General features: G+C 38.5%; 2 protein-coding genes and 3 non-coding genes across 7 annotated transcripts; all 5 read left to right on the top strand.

Annotated features, from left to right (window-relative positions):
• The first annotated feature begins 1195 nt into the window (after nucleotides 1-1195).
• Nucleotides 1196-2257, top strand: LOC6582096. Its single transcript, XM_002007769.4, has one exon. It carries the CDS (start codon nucleotides 1295-1297, stop codon nucleotides 2150-2152), a length of 858 nt encoding a protein of 285 aa, XP_002007805.1. The 5' UTR covers nucleotides 1196-1294; the 3' UTR covers nucleotides 2153-2257.
• Nucleotides 2258-2333: 76 nt separating this feature from the next.
• On the top strand, nucleotides 2334-2416 carry Trnal-cag. The gene has a single exon. It is a non-coding gene; the product is annotated as a tRNA-Leu (tRNA).
• Nucleotides 2417-4596: 2180 nt separating this feature from the next.
• Trnal-cag lies at nucleotides 4597-4679 on the top strand. Its single transcript has one exon. It is a non-coding gene; the product is annotated as a tRNA-Leu (tRNA).
• A 4526-nt stretch (nucleotides 4680-9205) lies between these two features.
• Trnal-cag lies at nucleotides 9206-9288 on the top strand. Its single transcript has one exon. It is a non-coding gene; the product is annotated as a tRNA-Leu (tRNA).
• A 1498-nt stretch (nucleotides 9289-10786) lies between these two features.
• Nucleotides 10787-14724, top strand: LOC6582092. Of its 3 annotated transcripts, XM_002007768.4 has the most exons (4): nucleotides 10787-11034; nucleotides 11443-11606; nucleotides 13240-13504; nucleotides 13575-14724. In XM_002007768.4, exons 2-4 carry the CDS (start codon nucleotides 11458-11460, stop codon nucleotides 14379-14381), a joined length of 1221 nt encoding a protein of 406 aa, XP_002007804.3. In that variant the 5' UTR covers nucleotides 10787-11034; nucleotides 11443-11457; the 3' UTR covers nucleotides 14382-14724. The 3 variants fall into 3 exon arrangements, with proteins under 3 accessions (XP_002007804.3, XP_032587814.1, XP_043866274.1); XM_032731923.2 differs by lacking the exons at nucleotides 10787-11034; nucleotides 11443-11606 and adding an exon at nucleotides 12512-12940; XM_044010339.1 differs by lacking the exons at nucleotides 10787-11034; nucleotides 11443-11606 and adding an exon at nucleotides 12512-13173.
• The last annotated feature ends 2756 nt before the right edge of the window (nucleotides 14725-17480 follow it).

Here is a 17480-nt window from a genome sequence, read left to right as displayed (position 1 = left end):
TCTTATTGCCTCTGCTTATATGTAAAAGTGCGTCGGTCGATCACAAAGAACTGACTCAACTGACCTCGAAAAATCTAGAAATTAAAGGTATCGTAGGAACTCATAAGGAATGTACGAGTGTGTGTGAGAGAGAATGTGTGCCAGCCTAGATTATTGAATAACTTGGTTTATATATGAAAAATCTTGACTATTGCTTACCTAACGATCAACTCTCACTATGAGTTTATCCTTCCGTTTTCAACGTCTATTACCCACGTTCTTCCGATCATTCTCTGCTATTATTAGTCGCTATAAATTGAAGACATTTCTTTGAAAGGTCATTCCTTCTCTCTCCAAGTTTCAGCTTCCTCTCGCCGTCTATGCAGCTACATCTCTATTAATTACTCAGTCCATTTCAAATTTAGAGCTAGTTCTCCTATAACCTTTCCAGTTCAATTCTTTAACTTGCTCGAGTTTCAATTAGATATTCAATTCAATTAGTTTTGCTTGTCAATCAGAGTTGCATCGCATAGTAACGAAATCAATCGATGCGAACTGACATCTAATTAGCAACGATGTCAGCTGGCTGCACTGATTGAATGTCAAGCGATTGCCACAGATGATGGATAGTGTCTGAGTCGATTGTCAAGTGTGACAGAGACATGGCCTGTGCGACACTTGGCCCACAGAATTATACAGAATACACATTAGATAGACGGACGATATTTAATGAGTTTGCAAATCTTTTGCATATGCGACTGAAATGTGATTTGTGAAAAGCCGTCGGCCTTTGGCGGCTCAAACATTGCCTTACACAGCGTCTTAGCTGAAAATTTCTGGCATATTTGCACACGGATTTACAATAAATTGCAATTATGCAAATGAGGCGAGCAGCGAGAAACGCGAGAACGCTGAGAAGTCTGAGAACCGGTACATTTAAGTCTTCAAATAAAACGAAAAACAAAATAGAAGTCAAAACGCAAACATTAATCACAGAGATTAGCTGGGCACACAGTTTAGCAATTATGGATATTGACGGTGCGTGTCAATTGGGCACTTGATAAATGATTAAGCGCAAATCCATTCAATTTCGTTGCCAATTTGCCATTGCCATTTGCCATTTATCAGCAACGATTCGCGCTGTGGGTCAAGTTCAGGTTCGAAGTCGGAGTACATATGTAAGTAATACCCTTTGCTATGTAAATATGTACATCAAGTAATTCAGATTATAGCAGGCTCTTCGTGCTTTGTATTAATCTAACTTATTTATCTTTATTTTTGGCCTGAACATTGCCTGCATGTGATAATTATAGCCATGGCTACAGAACGTATTCAGTTGAAAAATATTCAATCATTTATGGAACTGACAGCGGAGGATCAGGAGCGCTGCAATGCCTTGTTTAAGAACGAGCCGCTCGAGAGCAAGCACATCATGAACAAATATGTGAAGCGCACCGCACAGATCATGAAGCGGGCCCGGCCGGATCCTGTGGACAACGAGTGCTTCCTTTGCTTCGATATCTATCCGTTGAACTTCAAGTACAGCACCGTCCTGTGCTGCCTGTGTGGCGTCATGCATCAGTTCTACTATGTGTTGTACATGAATGTGATTGAGGATACCAAAATGGAGCACCTGAGCCAGTTCATGTGCGATCTGTTGGCCAATCTGATATCGGCGGAGATCCCGCTGCTGACCAGTTTCAAGCTCAAATTTGTTCTGTGTCGCGACAATCCCATCAACAAAAACGTACTCAAACTCTTTTCCGAATCGGAGACAACGTCCAAGATATACACCACTTATCCATTTATACGCGAGACCAATGTGCTGCGACAGTCACAGATACACAATCCGTACGTTCAGCTGGCCTGGCTCGAGATTATGCAGGGCAACATCCAGCAGAGTAACATCCACGAAATTTTTCAAAAACATCGAGACGTGGCCAATGCCAAGGAGGATCCCGTGCTGAAACTGTTTGTTGAAGACTTTCACAACTTGGCCAAGGATCTGCTGCAGTCCCGGTTTCTGGTCAATTTACGCCTCTGCACCATGGAGCGTCTAGATCTGTTCGAGCAGGTGATTCGGGCCCACCTGAAGACCTACAAAGATCGTGCAACCACCCGTTTATTTCTGTTCGAACTCTTGAGAGCTCTGCTGCACATCTACGATCTCTAAGCATTGGCAGTCGGACACTGATTTTGTCAACCTTCGGCTAACGATTTAAATTGTTCGTAAAAAGAAACTCGCAAAAAAATAAATAAATATTTATTGATATGGAAATGAAATGTTCAACTGTCCGATAGCAGTGGCAGCCACGGCTACTTTCTATGCTGCTTTTGCCAGCGAGCCAACAACAGTCAGGATGGCCGAGTGGTCTAAGGCGCTGCGTTCAGGTCGCAGTCTACTCTGTAGGCGTGGGTTCGAATCCCACTTCTGACAAGATTATTTTTGTTGATTTAAAGATTTTTTATTATTTAAATTGTACTTTTAAATTTTATTTTATATTTTATAGGCATTTTGTGGGCTATGTTTTCAATTGGCATGGACAACAGTTGATTAACCTGCCATAAAAAAAACAAGCACTTAACTAAGGCTATTAAAGCCATAGAAATCTTATCTTATATTTATTTAAGTTGCGAACGTCTAATAGAGGAAAATTGTCATTGACATCGCATTAAAATGCATTCGACGTGCTTGGCAGGGGCTTTATGGTACTTCTAGCGAACTCTATGTGAAAAAGTGATATAATGCGGCACACGTGTGGGCTGAGGCAACTACAATTAAAATGGTATATAAATATTTGTTATATTTATTTATAGCATTTTTCACCTGTTTTTTAAGCAGCCTAGATAAAAATATTATCGATAACATAAAAAACAGTGCAGACCTTGTACACCAAATGCTTTGATTCTGTTGACGCAGTTGCTTTGCGCGTTGTAAAAAAAATCAAACTCTGCAAAATAATATGGTATATATATATACATAAATATATATGTATATATGTGTGTAGGTATATGTTGACAGCAGAACTGACCCAACGAAAATGGCATTGAGCTCGTGCCCTGAAATTGAGTCTCAACTATGTCAACTGGCATATCGCCACGCTTTGTTTATAAACAAATGCAACTTTTTTTTCTTCATTCCTTTCAATACTTCGTTTGATACATACATATGTATATGTACATATATTGAGATAATTGTGTCAGTTTTATATTTCCCATATTAATATTTGAGAATATTTATAATTTCGTTGGGAAAATTGCGTTGTTAGATCTCAAAACTGTTGACCTATATAAAAAACTGCTATATAATTATGAATCTTACTTATCAAGCACCCAAGACGCATGAGTTGAACATCTCTATCCCTATCTCGCTCTCTCTTTATATATATAAAGTACTGATAGTAAAATATTGCAAATTAATTCAATTTTGTTTGTATGGTATACAAAATCTTCGATTGAGCCAAAAGTTCAATGGTAATGCGGAAAATTATTCGCGGCATGTCAAAACATTTCATGCCATTTGGTTTTTTCCCTTAGATAAACAAACAATTAGCTTGAAATGCGCATGCATAGACATATGTACCTACGCATATACACACATATCTACATACATATTTATATGTAAGTAGATGAACATCTATAAATAGCTAAATAAAATAGTTGTCGGCATTAAGTCAAAGCGTTTTTCTTTTCAAATCTTATAAACAATGCGCTGCTATTCTTCAGTTACAGCCACAGCTGCAACGAGTATATATACAGACATACATATATACGTATCGCCAATCGGAACAGAAATTGAATGCGATCCAATTATAATTTATGCATAAGTGACAAAAATACCAACTGAATGAATGAACTTTTCTACACATAAATCAAATGAAAATGTCCGTTTAAACATCTTTGAGAAGAGCAAAAGCCTCTACAGTCGTGGATATATACATATCTATCATAAATAATATTCATATATTTACTTCTTTATGTATTTAAAGAAGAAAAGCGCACAACAAAAGCTGCCGCCGCCTTTAATAAGAGAGGATTGTAAAGAGAAATGGAAACGCCTGTAAGATTTAGGTACAAGAATGCGGGTTAACCGAATTTCTGAGACTGGTCCCGAAATTTCGAAGCTCGACAGGCTTAGTAGGCGAAAGTTTACAATAAAGGTTAATGTTCTTTAATGACTAATCTCAGCTCTTTAGCTTGTTATTTTGTCGTTGTTTTTGTTTTTTTGCTGACTTAATGCGTTTGTCTCCGGGCCCAACCCACATATATAACTCAGCGATAAGATTTATCTACAGCAAAATATAAAACGCCGTCAATACTTTGTCGGCTTTTGTGTTTATTTATTTTTGTTCACAAACAGCAGATCGAATCAGTTTAATTTGCAATTATATTCCCATAAAACTGTATTTAAATCATATATTTAAGAAATTTAACCAGCCTAACGAATGGCTTAACATTCTCTGAACTATTTAAAATGCCAATAAATTAACAGCTGAGAGAAATTTGAACAGAAAAAGTTCCCATACAGCTATTTATAGCACTGTATAGCTAACAGTGCGCATTAACAGCGCACACTCGAGCAGTATGAAATCAGCTTTGGCTCAACTCATGCCAACAGTCAGGATGGCCGAGTGGTCTAAGGCGCTGCGTTCAGGTCGCAGTCTACTCTGTAGGCGTGGGTTCGAATCCCACTTCTGACAAGATTTTTTTTTTCTTTTACTATTTTAAATATTTTTTTTTATAAACATTTTTTTTTTTTTAATTTACCTTTAGTCATGAAAAGTTTTAAATTATGTTATTTTCCATATATATGCAAAGCATTTTACCGAAAGCACATTTGTTCGCATATGTTTTTCTGTGGTTTGTTTTCGCTTTTATTTCTGATTGTGAGTGGGTGTCATCTGTATGGCTGATGGAAAACAGCAGCTAGCACCACCATAACAGCACACAGCACTGCTGGAATCATTCATTAATGCGCATTGCCTGTCGTCTGCACAGTTGTTTTTGTTACTTTTTTTTATTGAACTAAACTTTGTTTTGCAAAGCCATTTAAAGTGCCAAAATCAATTAGTAGCTGTTTTTGGCTGCCGTGTTTAACAATTTAATTACGCTTTTTATTTATGCTCACTCATTTATCAATGCCTCAGATCTGTCTGCCCTTATTCACACCACAAGTTTTATGTTGATTTTTATGCGCATCCTATTGATTTGCAATTAAACAAAAGCCAGACAGCTTCTCTGACTTGTATAAAATTTACATTTGCTTTGTATTTATGAATATTATCATCTATGTGTGCGTGTGTTATAAATATTTGAGAATTGGATTCGTGAATACGCTCGCTATAATCATAAACTCAATGTGCAACTTACAGAAAACGCAACTCATGCGCCTGCCCATCCCAATGGAGTGGGGGGGTTCGGGCAGGCGGTCCGTTCCGTCAGAATCTCGTGCGGCAGATAAGCAACGGAAGCTGCGGTTAGTTGCCGCTGAAGGCGAGGCTATGTGGATGTGGATATGGGATGTTGGATCTTGGATGCTGACGACGTTAACTGTTGGGCTTTTGGTTGGCGTCGGCGTTCGTTGGTGTCTCAAATTCCTGCAAGTCAATCAACCCGTCAGTTTCTCTTGTTTTGTTATTTCAGTGTGTGTTATTTTTGTTTTTTTGCTTCTTTTGACCAGGCGACCGACCGACCGACCGACCGAATGTTCCGTACAATTTATTTTGGCGCTGGCGTTGTTGTATTTATAGCCACATGGAGCACACATAAAATTTGAACGTAAGATTTCGTAATTGCAAAGCACGCAACAAAATATATAGGAAATGCGCTTTGGCAAGTGTGGCGACAACAGGCACGACGGCTGCGGAAACACTTGGCTGGCTTAACTACGACTACTGGAGGATTCGCTAGCAATTTGCTATAGTTTAGCAGCGATAAGACGCTCAAGCACTGCAACACAATAATACAGCACGTAGCTGACTGAACACAGCTGTAATTTTCCGTTAAAACAATTTTCGAACCGTCGCGTTGCGCTTTGCGCTGTTGACTGCAGCGGCAGCAGAAGCAAAGCAAGCAGCAAACAACCTCAAAGTAAGCCGATGGCAAGGCGTCACAGAGAGTGCAGATTCTGCAGAGCAGTGAGCCTCAGTCACTCTTACTCTCACGCTCTCTCACTCGCTGGTGACGTCACAGCAGTCAGCTTTTGAGCGTCTGTAGCGCGTTTCCAGGCACACACGCGCAACTGTGACGTTACTATCTGCGCTGTGCATCACCTTCTCAGAGCTCGGCACCATGTAATGATCGCCACAGAAAGAGAGAGCGCAAGCACAGCACACATACGTACATATGAGTGAGAGAGGAAGAGCAAAAGAGAGGGGGCGCGTGAGAGTGGTAAACAGCATTTGCTTGCTGTGTGGTGCGCCATAAAGTTTTGTTTTTATTTCGTGTCTTTTTATTTGTCTTGGCTTCTTCACTTCACACACCAATACACTGATACACTGACATAAAGGCAGCGTCAATCTCGCATGCGTGGGCAGTACTCACAGACGCACACACACACACACACATACATAAACTGTGCTCATATGTCAAAGCTTTGACTGCACGTGCAGTGCGAACTTTCAAAGCGCAAAAACCATAAACAAAACTACAATCAACAAAAAAAATAAACAGCGAAAAAGTGTCAGGAGAATGAGAAGAAGAAGAAAAAATGCTAAATTGCATGGCTAATTAAATTTCTATTAGCCAAGCGGCAAAACCAAGGCAAAACAAAAGCAAAAACAAAAACAACCGTTTAAACATGTTTTCAAATTGATTTCAGCTCGCTTTCTTTGTGCCCGAGAGCTCGCGCGTAAACATTACGTATACGCCCCCATAATCGCCCAGATGGTGAATGTGTGTGTGTGTGAGTGTGTCTGTTTGTTATGAAAAGAGCACAGAACAAGCAAAACAGCTGAAACAATGAAACCTGTTAATTAAGTTTGCTCAAATTTGGTATAAAATGTCGCGACTCTGCGCTAAGAGAAAACCAACTTAGAATATTTATAGTCTGTATATCTGTTTATGCGAGTCTGCATATACTATATATACATAGCTCCAAAGCAATTGATTAATGTTCCCAGCACTAAAAGTGCTCTTTTAATTGTTTGTCTGCCAGCTTTAGGTCTGCTTTTGGCTACTATTCCAAACTTTGAACTTGAAAGAGTCTGTTCACTTTTGCTCTTTGACTGTTAGGCGGGTGCTGTCTGAGCGAACAACTCATAAATCATTGCAAATATTCAACAAATAAGCGATGCTATGATTAGATAAGAGATCTGTGAGATCTGTGAGTTTCGAATATATTGTTTATTAGTAATAAATATGCATTAAGTTCGGATCTTGGTTAAGTTTTGCAAGCGTAAAGTAAGAGGGGAAGATGTTAAAATTGTGTATAGTAAAAATAAATAAACACAAGAGTTTCTGTCAGTTTAAGAGTTATTAATGGTAAATTCAATTACGATTATACCAGGCTCCATTTGGCACATTTTCTCACATGGTAAACGTACATCAACAATTTCTCTGACTCCTCAACTCTCAAGCCAATCGAAGATTCTCTCAGAGTGCATCTTTCTATATTGTCTTGTCAAAGAGTTAAACAACTTTGCAAGTTAGCCAGAAAAGTGCTTGCAAGCCCTTCAATGTCTTCTTTGAATGCTGATGTTTAAGAACTTTTGCCGTTAACATATTGTACAATTGTTATTGTTATGGTTGTTGACCCAGTTAACTGGCCATTGTAATGCTAATTTACAAGCAGCAGCAGCCGTGTTTGGCTGCACCCACTGCTACTGCCTGGTGCCTGATGCCTGCTGCAATTGGAAGTGGGGCATGCAGCAGTTACTGCCACTGCCACTGCAACTGCAACTGCAGCTGCCGCGCCCCGTTGCGCTTTATATGTGTGTATAATATTTATGCTTTTTATATACATATTGTGTCAAGCTGACAGTAGCATAAATTTTGATTGATGACTTTTGATTGACATTCGGGCAATTTGCTAATTTTATTTCAACTGCTTTTGCTTTTGCTTTTGCTATTGCGCTCTATTAGACTATGCCACAAAGGCATAGGAAATGGGTCAGTTGTCTAAGAACTTTGTCTACCATTAATCACAATGAATTTATGCTCATACACATGCATACACATGTATGTTTGTCTGTGGTCATAACATGATGGCTCTGCAAAGTAATCATGCGAATTAATGGATATTATGACTTGTAGAGTAGAGTTGGGCTCAGTGGAGTAGAGTAGTTACTTGGCAAGCATTGAATTTATGGTTTCTGAATGCGTAAACTTTAATTAACTTTAGCTGTCAGGTCAGCCAACTGATTAACATATATAAATGCCTATCAAATGTCTACAATCAAGCTATAAAAATGAAAATATCACTCGAGGCCCCCAGCTCGACGCTCAAAGTCAAAGTGGAGCAGCAGCAGCAGCACAGTCGAAGCTAATTGAAATGCATTGAAAGTGCGTGCGACCGGTACTAGCAACAAGTGGCAGCAACAACAAGTCGCCGCCGTTGCAGCAGCTGCGTGTGAAATGTCAGCAGCATTGGCCAGGGCGCGCGAAAAACATTAGCCATTGGCCACTGGCCAGCGTTGACATTTTCTTATAACTTAATTATTTTGCATAACTCATTGCATATGCAACACGACAACGGCAACAGCAGCGACAACAGTTTCCACAGCAGTAGTGGGTGGTTGCATAATAAATGAAAATAAATATAAAATGTGACAGTTGCCAATCGGCGAACTTATTCAATGTGATGAATGTCTCTGACCTGATTTCGGCTGAAGTTACTTTTCATTATTATTATTATTATTATTTTCGTAGTCGTTGTTGTTATCAATTGCATCGCCGCATTTATCACGCTCGAAATATAATTACTGTTGCATTTTGTTGCACGTAGCCAGTGTGTACACACCTTTCGATGACGCGACCCAACGAGTGCAATTTGTCTTTGCCTCCGGGCGCCACATGCAATTTTTCATTCGCTTTGCGTAGGCAGCCCAAGTTCAAAGAGCCAACTCTGATTGGTCAGCAATTACACTCACATACACAAAGGCACACACGCACGTGTAATACGCTAGAAATCTAAAAATAGAGAAGTCATGAAACCAGCGTCGAGCCACTGACAATGGCCGCCATTCGCACAGAATGCCATTGGTTCCTGCGCACCAGCATGAGCATAGTCAGGATGGCCGAGTGGTCTAAGGCGCTGCGTTCAGGTCGCAGTCTACTCTGTAGGCGTGGGTTCGAATCCCACTTCTGACAAGAATTCTTTTTCTCATATTTTTAATTTTTTTCATTTAAAAAAAAGTATATTCAAAGTAGTTTATCATTTGTATCTAAGTGCCGTGTACTCTCTGTACAATGTGCAGCACTTGTTTCAATTGGACTCATAAGAGGCCATTAAAAATTACAAGTAAATCAATTTATGTGCGCTTAATTGTCAATATTCTAATCACATAATCAGCGGGCTGTGGCAAACGTTTTGCCTTCGAGCAGTACTCGTTGGATGACTGACTGACTGGCTAACAGTTAAAAGACCACACACACTCAAAGCCAGACAGGCAGCCAGCCAGCTAGCTGATGATTATTATCATCGTCTGGCATCGCCGCGAGACGCCGTCAATGGCAAACACTTTCAAGTCGGCAACACATCATTCATTCAATCAAACTAGAGAAACGCTGACTGAACTGAAATGCAGTTCATGCCATTTTTTGTAGATTTGTTATTTGCTTGTATGTTTCTGACAATTGTTTCTCGTGTATAATGGGTTAGGCAATGGGATGGCTGAAAAAACGACTTAAAGCCCTATTTGTAATTATGATCGTAAAATGCAATCAGCCGCTTAGAACTGCGAATTAGTCGGCGCAAATTCCAACATGTTTTTTAATAGCACAATTTACGACTATATTATCTGGCATCCATAAAAAAAAGCCCCGCCAACTATTAAAGTTGTTTAACGGTCCACAAGGCGCGAAGCATTGAGGCTGGTCATAAAGAGGCTGCCGAACAATTGACAAGCCGCAAAAATTGTTTACACAATTTTAATTGACAACTTTGTGGAGAGGGAAAAACTGAATATGAATGATGGCCCAAGCCGACGCGCTTATCTGCCATTTTTCAAGAGTTTTTCTATATATTTATTTATAATTACTGCTCAGTGAACAGCTATTGAAATTTATGGTCAATTGATTGGCTTTTGAATGGCGTAGAAGCGTGCTTCCAGCAAATTATTATTAATGCACAAAAAATGATTGGACCAAAGCTGCATCTAACACCTGCCGTTTAACGAATGTTATTTATGAAAAGCTTTTAGCACTTTTAATTAACATTTTCGGAATGCTCACTGTAATTTATGGCCGTCCATTATGATAAGATAAATTAATATTTAAATGTAAAGTTGAATTTGTATTTAACATATAAATTATCTCTTATACCACACTCAAATCATGTAGCTTTTTGAAAGCTCTGGGAGCCTTATTCACATTTCGTTGAAGAAGCTTTTGAATATAATACACGTTTTCGATCTCGTACCACAATTTGAAAGCTTTCACCTTGTAGGCTACCCTCTAAATATATATCGCTCTCAGAGCTAAACGAAAGCTTTCCTCTCAACTGAGCGACAATGGAAACCAAGCTTACGAAAAGAAAGAAAAAAGAACAACAAGCCGTGAGCTTTGAAAGAGCAACAAAAGCGCTAGCCCGACAGCTTTCAATACGTTTTACATTATACTTGAAGTGACGCAGGCGAAACTTTTGGCAGTCTTTGAGATACCATGACGTAGCTTGGACAGAACGCAATCACAATCAAGCGAAGCTACTTGAGAGCCATACCTTTATTGTGGCTGCACAAGTAAAACGCCTTACATTCGTAAAGCTTTTGTGAAGAATTCAACAAAACGAGCCATAAAGAGATCTAGCTCTAATCGTGTCAGGCAAAAGCACGTCACACACACGCACACAGTCACAACGCACACTGTGGCGTGCAGGAAGGTTATTCAACTCAACAGGTACGTGAAGAGAGATTACCAAAATATCACTAACTCTCTAGTTATGGAGCATAAGTTAGACAACAACAACAATAATAGCAACTCTACAAATACTGCAACATCAGCAACAATTGGAGGAAGGCAGCAGCTGCCAACTTTCAACGGCGTAAGCGCTGTTCTAGCACACAGAAAGCTCTTTTTAAATTACAATAAAAACAAGATGAGACTGCAGCGGCATATTATTGTTGCTGAAAGCTGCACCAGAGAGCGCTAAAAGCTTTAACTTTTATTTGTGTGCGAGTATGTGTTGTGTTTCTTTATTGCTCTCTGCTTATTAAGCTTGAATATTATGCTCGATTTAAGTAAATGTGTTTAATCAATTAGTACACACATTATAATCGATGTCATTAAATTATGAATTTCTTTTAGATTTCACCACACACCATGAGCAATCTACGCATTTGCAAAGCCATGTCGCTGCATCCCAGCGCGAATCTCTCGAATAATCATATCAATTCTAGGATATGCCTAATGCCAGGCTGCAAGGCCAGCCCTTCGGAGCTGCGTCGCTTTCCAGTGCACGACATAGATCGGTAAGTGATTACTCGAAGTTCTACTTTATTTATGACCTTTTGCCGATCTACATATGTATGTATGTACAATAAAACCTGTTTATAGAGTTGTTGTTGTTGATTGCACCGAAGCTTGATGCGCATCACAAATTCTCTTCTGCATACACATGTATGTACGTACGTACATATATACAAACATGTAAATTTGTATGTACATATGTGTGTATGTCAGGAATGCATACAAATAATATTCCCGGCAAGCTTAGCAAAATGAGAGTGAGCTTTTGCATTGGAATCGCTCCTCCCGCCAAGTCAAAGGTTGTTGAACTTTCGGCGGCCGCATCAGCTTCATAGAAAAAATTTCAATGCCATGGCAAAAACAAAACACAAAAACAACAAGTACACGCCATGCATTTGTATTGCAATTATGCACATTGTGGGTGTGAGGGAAACAACGAAAGAAGCATAAGAAGCTGCGTCCCACACTCACACTTAGAGTTGGAAGCAGGCAAACGCATAGAAATATTCCCCATCGGTTTATTTTTAGCTCTCTCGTTCTCTCGCTCTCTTGCTCTCTTGTAATGCGTACAAAACGCGCTCTGTTGGCCGTGAAGTTTGTGCTGCAAAAACAGTTCTGTGGACTGAAGTTATTGCCATCAACATGGCGCTTAGAGTGGACACAAAATGTGGGATTAAATTGAACATTGAAAAGCAGTAAAAAGTAGAATATAAATATAGTAGATAAATTTCAAAAATTAATGAGTTCTCATACCTTTAAAACTCGAATAGCAATAATTAAAATAGACATACATATCTCTCAATTGATACAATTGAGGTAAAACGAGGCCCACCCCAAATCGGCTCAGCTGTGTCTGGGCCTATCCATAACGCAAATAAACAGCAACAATTGTTGTTATTGTTGCAATGGTTGAGGGAGGGCGGGCGTCGGCAAGTGGATGCAGCAGTTGAACGCCGGCACAAGACGCGCAACAAACTTCCGCTCTTTGACGAAGAAGAGAGCGAGAGCGGCGAAAGCACTACACATGCAAAAACGTGCACACACGAATACGCACATACACACAGCACACACACAGCGACACAAAGAGTAACACTGCAATGAGCATAAAAGCGCTTTTTCAGCTACAACTTTTAGTGGCCATGGCAGAACTTTTCACCAGTTTGTGCAAACTTCACGGGTGTATGCGTGCGAGAGAGCGAGATGGGATCTAATTTTAAAGCTGCACAGGAAAAGCACTGCCAAAAGAACGAAACTTCGATGCAGTTCTTTACAGTAAACAAAGAACTTCCGAGGCGATCGCAACGCTGAGCAGCGCTCGAGTGTAGTTAGAGTTCGGGTAAATTCCATATAAGAAAAGGTTGCCATCAGCAAAGAGAGTTAATAAAACGTATGTTGTGTTGTGCTGTGCTGCGTTGCTTATTTGCTGTTCGATACGAAAGCTTTCTCTGTAAAGAACTGTGCACAATTGGTGTATAAATTGCGTTGTTGACCCAAGCTGAGCTTGCAGGGCGACTGACAAGAGAATCGTGCTGCACCACCAATACACACACACATACACTGTGCATATAAGTATATGTAATGCTTGCACTTGTATCTACTGCACAACTGAACAATCAACAATTGTAATTCCTGCAGCTGCAACTATTGGCTGCGCCAATTCGGATTGAACGACCAACTGGTGCAGGAACTTGGCGGCGTGAAAAGGCTGCGCATCTGCCTGAGGCATTTTAGCCAGCGCAACGCAATGGCTAAGACGCGCATCAAGACGACGCCACTGCGCTTAAACAAGCCAAACAAAATAACAACAACAACAGGAGCAACAACAGCAACAACAGAAGCAGTAGTAGCGACATCTGCCAAACCGATGGCAGACAGCACAACAACAATTGAGCTTGTCGATGTGAGTAGCACAAATGCTACAAATTTCAATGAAAATTCCCATCTCTTATGTTGTTTGTTTTGATCTTTAGAGCTCCAGTGGGAAATCATTGAAGCAGTCCATGCAGGAGAAGTCAGTGACTACAATAACACCTGTGCCGCAACGCTCCCACTCGATATGCTCCTCCTCGTCCATCTCCAGCGATGTGCAGTCCATCAGCTCGGACTACGAGGCCAGCATGCCGTTGTCCGCTCTGGTGGATGCACATGCTCAGAATGGTAATGGGCTGGCGAAGAAGCGCAAACTGTATTTGATAACTGAAAAGTCGGATGAGAAGAATGGAAATACGTTGCCCAACGGCCAGAAGAGGAAAATGTTTGTAGTTGTGGAACAGGAGAAGGATACGGCTGCCAAAAAGCTGATGATCGTCACAGACAAGCCGCAGGCAAATCTCACACAGCATCTGGAGAAGTTTCTGCCAGAGATACTAAACTGCATCCAGGGCAAGGAACAGGCGCAGGCGAAGGTCAAGTTGCCGACGATCAAGCATCAGGCGACAATCAAGCAGGAGCCGCTGCCCCCGAAGCCCGCTCCTATTGTGAATAAGCCGCACATAACGCTGCCGCCCAAGAAGAATCCCACCAACTTTGTCAAATTGGAAGGCTCACCTGGCATTAATCTACCGGCCAGCATGTCCATTATGCCCGTGGAGCCGGTCAAAGAGTCGCCGCCTGTACCAGAGACTGAGACCAACATTAATCTGTCGCCCGACTTTCGGTTTCTCATGAAGATTCTACCCAAGCTGGAGCAGCTGCCCGAGCCACACAAACAGCACGTCAAGCGCTCTATACAGATCTTTGTGGAGGAGAGCTACAGCCACTATGGCAAGAAGGAGTAGCAACACCTAGTTATATAAATTATCATTTTAATTAAGTATTTGCTTTAAGGTTCTATTGAGGACAATTTTATAAGAAAACCTTTTGAATATTCGTTGTTTAAGACTGATGCGAAACGTAACATATACACATTTATATGTACACACACATATATATGTTGTAAGTACTGCAATGGAAGTGCAGACCCTAAAGTTAGTGTTAAGCAAATTTTGTAGCGCCCAAATTGCATGAAACTCACTGGGCATAGTTTTATACTTTTAGCCATAAACTTGAATTCTAAAAAGAAGAGAAAACAAAACTAGTTTAAGCACTGAATACATGAGAGCTTTTAAGCCAAGAACTGAATGTATATAAATTGTGCATTTTCTTTTAATTTTCTTTCTGCAAAGAGTTGAAAACAAGCATTGAGCAGATTGTACTGTGGCGCCACCTATCAGACAGCAGCGCAACTACAGTTAGCCGACTGTTATAAGTCTGGGAATGCATTTGCTGTTAACGAGCGCTGTTAATAACATGTTCGCGCAGGCAAGCAGTGCAAGCAGTTGGAATATTAATATGATTTGGTTGGAAATTTTAATTTTAAAATAAGCTCATTTCACGATTTTTGTTTTAAGTAATTGGACGTGCAATGATGGGAGCTGTTAATGGATTGAATATAGCATTAAAAACTATTTTTTTAACTGGCCTCATCAAACTTTTAAATTGTACTCTTTCTGCTCCACTTTCTTACTAAATTTTCAGTTTACAGACAGATTCCAATTTTCCCAATAAATAATGTCAATTTGTTTTAGTTTTCGTATCTTTTGTTTTGCATTGTAATTCCAAAGAACTTTATTTAGTTTGAAAGCATTTTTTACTGTTTTTCTTTTTTGTTTTATGTTTTTTCTTTTTTCAGTTTTACGTTATAATATTAGTAAGTCTAATTATTTGTTGTTAGTTAATACAATGGGGTTAGTGTGTATTATGGTATCAATTTTAAGTATTTATGTTTTTATGTAATTCTTGAAAAGTACTCTTCTTTTTTCTTTCTTTTTTGCTCGCTTTGAATATAATTTACAAGTTGTATCAATTTAGTTAGTGTTAAATTGGGAGTGTGTGTGTTCGTGTCTGTGTGTGTGAATAGGTATACATATTATAATTACATATATACAGTTATCGATCTGTTTATCGATCGCGTGCAAATTGTAGTGAGAGCTTCTAATTGAAATGGATGTTTTCATATATATTTTTTAGCGTTTCAAAATGTGCTACGATTTTATATTTACTTTAAATATTTTCACATATACATACACATTCATAGAGCATATAGGTTTCCTTGTTCTTTTTACAACATTTATAATGAATACATATATGTTTATATATATTTATATATTGTATATGACATTGTTAACTACTCGTACATTGGTTTGTGTTCTACATCAAATTTATCTGAGAATGTTGTTAGGGAGTGGGTACTGGGGCAGAGGTAGGGGTACGGGTAGGGGCAGGGGTGTTAGAATTTGAATATCGAGTGCTTTATACATGTTTATTTTTATTTTTATATTTTATAAGAATGGCTATGCATTGGAAAGAGTTTGCACTCGCCGGCTTACATCTGACATCTACTCGATTTGGTATCATCAATGAGAAGCAATCACAAAGTTTACTATATATATATATATTGAGATAGATATATGCTATATACGCTTTATATATTATTATTGTATTTGTATTTACACGATTTCTCGCTGGTTGAGTTTCTCTTTAGCAGTGCACATAGAAGCGATCCTACGTAGGACCCGCTACAAGTAGGCTCTATTGGGCTCTAGTGGGCTAAGCAACTACGAGTACATTCACAATCAGAACTTTAAATTGGGTTTACAATCTCTACATTACCTCTTTCCTTTATCTAAGCGTGTTCTCTACTCACATTTACATCAAACATTTTTGCATTTTAATTGTTATTTTGTTTTTTTCTTGTTTCATTTTGGGGTTAAAAAACTGTGTCACAATTTCTACAAACAGCCTTTTGTTAAACATTTATGTATTTCTGTATGCAATATTTATGTTAATTATTTGTTATTTTAATTTCATTTCATATGGAATTCAGAATCTTGTTTTTACACGTCTTTATGTTTTTCTTTCTTTTTTATAACCTGAGTGCATTTTTTTTTCTGTTAAGAAAACTTTTTTTTTGTCTTGCCAAAAGTTTTTTTCTGGCACAAATTTTATTTTATTTTTATTAATTTTGTGGTTTTTATTTCTTCCAATCATTTGTATTTTTATAAAATTTAGAAGCAGCTTATCGTAATGCCTCAAAATATTTTTTTCAATTCAGCTTTTTTGTCGCTTGCCAAAAACTGAAAATTTTTGTTACCTGTAATTTGAATATTTTTTTTCTGTAGAGAGTGAGAGTTGTCGCTATGAAGTTTCAGTTTATTCGCAAATATTGTCCATACATACACACATATGTATATATTATTTTGTATCATATATCGTATATCGTATATAGTAGTGCTATATATATATATATATATTCTTGGAGAGAAATGCATATACGTACTTTATAGCTATAAATTCTAATTGCAAATGCATTCGGTTTTACAAGTCCACCCTAATACCTGCATTAGGGTGTGCCACGACGAGAAACGAAAAGAAAAGTAAGGGTACGAAATTCTATATTAAATTAAAATAAAACAATAAGATAGCTTCGTTTTTTTTTCTTTTTTTTTATACAAACAGTTTTACACGATTTTTATTTCACTCTCTGCAGCCAACGTAAACTCATCGCATTATATTAGGTAGTTTATACGTAGGTTCTACTGTATAATTAGCACATATATATATATTTATATTGTATATTGTATATCTATGTAGGTCAAATACTCAGCTTTTAGTTTGTTTGTTTTTCTTTTTCGGTTTACTTAGCTTAACTAACAATTAAACATTGTTGAAACTTATTGAAACATAAGCGCCACGAATTTATAGACCAAATTTAGCATAATTATTGTATTGTATTGTATATATATATATAGATTTATATATATGTAATGTGTGTGTGTTTTATTTTGTTGAAAATTGTGCAAAAAAAATGTACATGTATATGATTAACTATATAGTTG

The sequence above is a fragment of the Drosophila mojavensis genome, unplaced genomic scaffold (assembly GCF_018153725.1).
Source record: "Drosophila mojavensis isolate 15081-1352.22 unplaced genomic scaffold, ASM1815372v1 contig_74, whole genome shotgun sequence".
NCBI classification, from domain to species: Eukaryota; Metazoa; Arthropoda; class Insecta; order Diptera; family Drosophilidae; genus Drosophila; species Drosophila mojavensis.
This window is presented reverse-complemented; position numbering and strand designations above follow the sequence as displayed.